Source organism: Thermobia domestica, chromosome 14, assembly GCF_964235325.1.
Source record: "Thermobia domestica chromosome 14, izTheDome1.hap1.1, whole genome shotgun sequence".
Lineage (NCBI taxonomy): Eukaryota > Metazoa > Arthropoda > Insecta > Zygentoma > Lepismatidae > Thermobia > Thermobia domestica.
The window spans coordinates 126,725,056-126,731,974 of record NC_137467.1 but is presented as its reverse complement, the minus strand read 5'-3'; the positions used below and the strand labels follow the sequence as shown (position 1 = coordinate 126,731,974).

Below are 6,919 nucleotides of genomic sequence, written 5' to 3'. Positions count from 1 at the left end.
TATTTTTCATACAATCCAAGAAAAAGTATAAGAGTGGTTCTGCTTCATATTTCCCTTAGACATACGGTTTCCTTACATATGCAATACTCGCATATCACACATACACTGTATTACTGTTTCAAAGAAACAAATAAAAACGGATAGCTATAGGACGATCTTAAGTGTAACTTCCCCAAATCATTCACCTACAAAAACACATATCAGCATACTAATGGAAAACAGTGGAGCAGTAGCTCACAGTCAATTGATGATTTTTTTTTCAGAAATAGCTATTTGTAGATTGAAAGTATGAAAAAAAAAGAAACTATAAATCATCTCAGGTCTTCTTCAGTATCGATCTTCGAAAAACTTGCGGATTCAAGGCAACGCAAAAAAAAAAACAAAAAAAAAATACAACATAACTGCTATGTCAATTATCAAAAACTAAAATGTAAATTTTACGCTGTGATAACGCAAACCAGTACACAATAAGGTCCATGATGAATCAATACTATTCATAATAGCATAACATTTTTATTCTCTCTGTCTCTTTCTCTGTTTTTTTTTTTCTTGGTCAAAACTCGTTACTGAATGTGAGCTTCTAAATTTTTCATAGCCTCTGTTCTATACTTTCTTCCAAGACCGCATTCTGTCGCTTTTGTTTCGCCAAACACCCGAAAAGGCTAGCCTTTCGTCAACATTCGTCCACTTTCGTTGCATCGTGTTGAATTTGTGTATAGCTCAAGAAGTTTTCGTCTGCTGAGGGTGGCGGGAAAGTGATTGTCACCGCCCCATTCTCCTAATTCCATGAGAGAAGCGGAAGGCTAGCTGCCGATAGCCTTCAATACGTTCTTGCAGAAGTTTCGCTTCAACTCGCTTGATGTTTCATCAGCGTATTCTAAAATAAATCCATTTTAGTAAAATTAATTGAATCAATATCCAAAAGCAATATTTGAGGCTGATGTATAAATAAATGGATAGGCTAAGCCTTATAGCCTTAATGGACACTACGTCCCTGCAGTGTTTGGCTCGAGCCCGAATATTCAACCTAGACCCTCAACCCAAATTCAGAAGCTCGTGAACAATGTCCTTGACTCCTAGACTTCACGACTACCGAGGTTGACAATCAACTAGTTTTTCAGTATTCAAATACAAACTGCGTATCTTTCTTTTTATATACAGTGTTATTATAATAATAATAATAATAATTATTAATAATAATAATAATACAAGTTGTAGTAGTAGTTGTAGTGTCACTGATAAGAATTACACTGTCTATGTAATATACTTGAAGAATGTCCTCGAAACTACACACCGGATTTGGCTCGAGTCGACTCGGAACTCGATCCCAATGCGAGTCGATTTGATGGAAATTTTTCGAGTCGAATTCTCGGCTCGAGCTTAAAGATGTCTGTTTCTAGTCGAATCGAGTGTCAAATAAAACCCGCTCGAACTCGCTCGTGCTCATCCCTACGAGTAACGCAGTATGGCATTTTATCAATGTTACATTATATGAAAATGATCATATATCAAGTAAAAATTTGTCCTTGCATTTACATAAAGCGATTCAGAACATGCAATAATAATAATAATAATAATAATAGCGGTAGTAATAGTAGTACGGAAAATTGAAGTCATAATTTTTTCCACATTTTTAAAGTTTCGGACCTAAAAGTAACGCGTTAGTAACGCGTTACTTTCGAAGTAAAGTAACAGTTACTTTTTGGGGGCATGTAACGCGTTACTAGCGCGTTAATTTTAAGAGAAAGTAAAGTAACTTGTAACGCGTTACATTTTTACAAGTAACTTACCCAACACTGCTTGAAGTTTAGAAAGGGCATATGATTTGTAATGTAAGGTTCCACTAAAAGAAGAATATTTGGAAATTTGAAGGGAAAAGGGAGAAAGAGGAGTGGCAATTATCTTAAAATGCCCATACCTTGGAATCTTTGAGTGTTAACGACATGAAATTTGGTATATGGATTTCTCATTTAAAATAATTAGATATGTGTGTAAGCGTTTTTATGATATTTGCCCTAGAAAGGAAGAAAATAGGGTAAAGTTACAATTGTTATAATTGGATGGTCATAACTCGAAAATCGTTAAGGTTATTGACATGAAAATTGGTTGAGTTGATTTTGAGTTTAACGTCCCATTCAGTAGCGAAGCTATATGAAACGTTAACCTACTGATTAACGTGGAATTCGAAATACATGAGCTCCCGCCGGGAATGAAAATTGGTGTTTAGGTTTTGCAAGTAAAACAATTAAAGACATGTTTCTGCGTTTTTTCATTTTTCCTTGTTAGAAAAAAAAAGGTTTAAATTGTAATTGGTAAAATAGATTGGCCATATTCCAAAATCCCTTAAGAGTAGAAACATCTTGATTAAAGATGTATTTCAGCGTTTTATATATATATATATATATATATATATATATATATATATATATATATATATATATATATATATATATATATATATATTACGGTTAGAAGAAAAACAGCAGGAAGTCAAAGTTGGGAGTTGAAATTGTTACAATAAGATAGCCATATCTCGAAACCACTTAAGATCAGAGGTCTTAGGGATATGAGAAGTGAGAGGTCGGAGAAAGAGCAAATGCAAGCGTCTGGGGGCGGACTCCCCGCCTAGCCGAAAGCAAGTTATGCAATAAAAAAATTTGCATCAGTTAGACTTTACACAGCGGTTTCTGGGTGTTGGTTTTTGAAGCTCCAAGTTAATCACATAACTTCAATTTACATGTCTTTATTTTCTAAAATTCAGCAGTTGTTTATAAGTGGGTATTTTGGACTCAAATTTTACATTTAAATTCATATGTTTTTTCGTTATTTATATCTGGTATCAACTTTGTTTTCTTTATTAGAAAGATAGAAGAAATTTTCGATTATTTTTACATGTTCCTGTCTCTCCCATGATAGAACTAGAGGTGATATGGGTTTCGATTCCCGTCAGGAGTCGTGTGGTTCGGGTTCCACGTTAAGTCGTAGATGCACGTCTTGTATAGAGTAGTAGCTGAAAGACACGCTGAATTCTATATCACCTCACCTCGTGAGATATTCTACGTTTGCATAATTTCTAAACCACTTTTCTTTCTTTCAATCTCCTTCCTCTTTGGGCACGCATAGGTTCAAACAGAAACATTCTTCACGGTTGGAGGACGCTAGGCTACTATACCATAAGCGTACAACCCTTATGGGACTAGGTAGCGAGTTGCGCAGTTTGAGTAGCACGCACGAATAAACCACGCTTACATTTATTATATATAATTAATAAAATCTCATATTAGGACTTACTCTGCACGTCAAACTTTTAACATATGTGACTTTTTAGATCCTGTTCTTCTTCTCCTTTATTATTATTATTATTATTATTATTATTATTATTATTATTATTATTATTATTATTATTATTATTATAGCTATATGAAGCAATTATCTCGGCAAACTTGGTTAATACACACCATTCAGCAACCGGTAGTTGTAGAAATCTGGCTTTTCCAACAGTAGTTGTTAGCTCAATCGGTAGAGCGCTGAGCCATGGATGCAAGGGTTGCGAGTTCGAATCTAGTCTAAGTCAAAAGATTTTTTTCCTGATATAATTCTTGAAATGGGAATGTTTCTCTCTCCACCTTTATCTCGTAATTCTGAATAGAGATGTTTGGATGTGAAAGGAAAAGTATACTAGAATATAAGAAAAGAGAGGTAATTTACATGATACCTTTGGCAATTTTTAACTATATTTTCACCTATCTAGGACGTTTCTAAAAAGTTCAGACTTCCAGAGCTCCTTTTCGCTCTCTTATCTGTCCTTTAACTAATTTCTACAGTTACTTAGTGAATCACATATACATATATTACAGATGTCGTATCTCTTTCTCTTCTCTCTACATCATGTCTGGAGGTGAATGTTTTGACAATAGGTTACAAACACGATTTTAAAAAATAATACGATCTGCGATATCAGTGATACATATTGTGGTGTTTAACTTAACATATAAAACAATAAATAGAAAAACTGAGAATACGAATCTTTTCGTGCACTGATGCTTCAATAGCAGTGAACTGATGCTTCAAATCTGTGTCTTTACTCCCTTCACCTATGTTAATTCCCTAGTCAAAATAAAAACTCTTCAAAATTAATCACAAATTCTTATACAACCATCCCTTCCTTGGAGTATTGCGCGGTCACATACCCGTCACTGCGATGTAAAGGCACTTATGGCGACGAGGATACAATATATACTAGTCTATACTGTACATATCATAATATACCACTAAATGAACGTTAAATACGAAAAATCATTCTTTCTAACCTCTTTATTACCAGCTAATTAATATTCATGAATAATTAATTTATTAATCTAATTTATGCAAAAATATGTTAAAGAAGTCTTGTTTGAAGCCTACCTGCAAAAGAAAGAAGAAGGCTCTGGTCAAATAAAGACTTTCTTACACCCCTAATAAACCTAAAGGCAGGTAACAGATTTATTAGCCCCCTGCAATAAAAATAATCTCAGGTATAGAAGGATCGATTTTCCCTAACTTCGGGAGGGAGGATCATAAAACAAGCTGGTTGACACGGGACAGGCCAATTGAAAATGTTCTTTAAGCCGTAAAGGACCTCCTTCAAGGAATGGGAATATACTTATCATTCGTTCTTCGTTCTTCCCTAGTCCCTCCTCTATCATTTTATTATTGGTTTCTATGATTTCTGGGAACAATAAAAAGTTGAAAACCATTCTCCAACTCAGGTTTTTCATTTGCTGGAGTCTTTCTATGCAAGTTAACAAGCTCCAATTCCTGCCTCTAAGCTCAAACAAGTTAGAACAGAAATAACTACCTCTTACCATGGTATATGTTCCTATCTCCTAACAACCAAAAACTGCTTATAATTCATGCAAATTTAAACATAAATTAATACAAATTAACATAATTGATTAGATTTTCTTCCTCTATTCTATCAATATGGTCTCCAGTCATAATATGAGTATTTTAACTACCAATCAATAAAAATATCAATAACCAATACTACAGCACAACAAGAACACGTTTTGAAGCTTTCCTGACGGCGTATATTATAAAGTTCTTCTCGGGCAATCAGCCAGGTGAAAACTGGTGGATAGGCCAACGTTTCGAGAGCTGTCATCGTTCTCGTCATCAGGGCAATTATGTAGAGATCAGCGGATATAAGTAATATATACTCTGGGCTGGAGAAAATGCTGGTTCCTGATTGGCTGAAAATGGTGGTTCCTGATTGGCTGGTTCAATCTGAAAAACTGGAGCTGTGATTGGCTGGCTAAGTTCCGTAGTCCGTGCTATTGATTGGCTGAGGGTTATCTGAATGTTTGTGTGTCGTTTTCTTTGCTGTGGTACTGATGACCGGGTTCCACAGGGGGCTGAGTTGAAATCCAGTGTCTCTATTAACGTTGTTCGGTTCATGAACTATGGCGAGAGATTCGGCTACTATCCTGGTCCAGTAACTGGTGCTCTTGGTAATGATGGATGTATCCTTAAATAAAACTTTATGGCCTTCTGATAAACTGTGTTCAGCTAAACCTGATTTTTCTGGATGGAATAATCTAATGTAATTTTCATGTTCTCTGCAACGTTGTTGAATGGTGCGTCCTGTTTGTCCTATATAAGCCTTTCCGCATTCACAGGGTATACGATACACGCCTGGTGTCTTTAAGCCCAAGTCATCTTTGATCGGGCGAAGTAAGTTCCTGATTTTTGGTGGCGGCTTGTGTATGGTCTTAATGTTGTGTTTTTTCAGAATCCGGGAGATCTTTCCAGAAAGTTGTCCAGTGTATGGTAAAACTGCTATACTCAATGGTTCTTCAGTTTCTTCTTTGGATTTCCTCTGTTCAGAAAAGGTCCTTTTCAGGGCCAAACTGATATCATGCTTCTTGTAATTATTCTGGAGTAGCGTCTTCTTGAGATGATCCAGTTCCCGAGGGAGGGATTCTTCGTCTGAGATGTCTTTCGCTCTATGTGCTAGTGTGCTGATGACGGTGTTTCGCTGTGACTTATGATGAAAACTGTTGCCATTGAGATAGAGGTCAGTGTGAGTAGGTTTCCTGTAGACGCTATGGCCGAGACTACCATCGGGCTTCCGGCGGATGAGAATGTCCAGGAATGGCAAGCATCCGTCCTTTTCAATCTCCATTGTGAACTTGATATTACTATGTTGTTTATTAAGAAATTCGAGGAACAAATGCAGTGTCTTCTCCCCGTGAGGCCAGATGACAAACGTATCATCTACGAATCTATAAAAACATGACGGCTTGAAAGGTGTCAGTTCTAATGCTTTTTGCTCAAAATCTTCCATAAAGAAATTCGCAACTGCTGGTGAAAGTGGTGATCCCATGGCGACTCCATCCGTTTGTTCATAGTACTGTCCATCATATAGAAAGTATGTTGAAGTTAAGGTGATTCTGAATAATTCCACAATTTCCGGTGTGAAGTGTTCACTAAGTAGGAGTAACGTATCTTGAACTGGAACCTTGGTGAACAATGAAACCACATCGAAGCTGACTAGAAGGTCTCCTGGAGCTGTGCGTATTGTTTTTAGTGTATTCACGAAGTCGGATGAATTTTTCACATGATGCTCACACTGTCCTACTAATTTCTGAAGCAGAGAGGTGAGATACCTGGCTAGGCGGTAAGTTGGACCCCCAATGGCACTGACGATGGGTCTCATCGGGATGTCAGGCTTATGTATTTTTGGCAGGCCATAAAGTCGGGGTGGCTGACTACCGTGTGGCGTGATTTCCTTGCGGGTTTCATCTGATAAACTGGCTTTTCTCAAAAGAGCTGCTACTTTCCGTTCGACTGCAGGTGTAGGGTCCCTCTTAAGGCGTCTGTAGGCCGTGTCATTGAGTAGCTCCAACATCTTGTTCTTGTAGACTTCTGTAGGCATAAG

At 36.8% G+C, this 6,919-nt stretch overlaps 1 protein-coding gene across 1 annotated transcript; it reads right to left on the bottom strand.

Moving 5' to 3' along the window:
• Nucleotides 1-803: 803 nt before the first annotated feature.
• On the bottom strand, nucleotides 804-6,889 carry LOC145669996 (uncharacterized). Its single transcript, XM_081738337.1, has 2 exons — nucleotides 5,890-6,889; nucleotides 804-877 (listed from the first exon to the last, which is right to left on the bottom strand). Exons 1-2 carry the CDS (start codon nucleotides 6,887-6,889, stop codon nucleotides 804-806), a joined length of 1,074 nt encoding a protein of 357 aa, XP_081594463.1.
• Between the last annotated feature and the right edge of the window lie 30 nt (nucleotides 6,890-6,919).

What these genes read in the sequence shown, in the direction of transcription:
- LOC145669996 (XM_081738337.1), bottom strand. Translation starts at nt 6,889, where the DNA reads ATGTTGGAGCTACTCAATGACACGGCCTACAGACGCCTTAAGAGGGAC. An exon ending in TTACAAGAAGCATGATATCA is followed by an intron (nt 878 to 5,889) that starts GTTTGGCCCTGA and finishes GATTTATTTTAG; the next exon opens with AATACGCTGATGAAACATCA.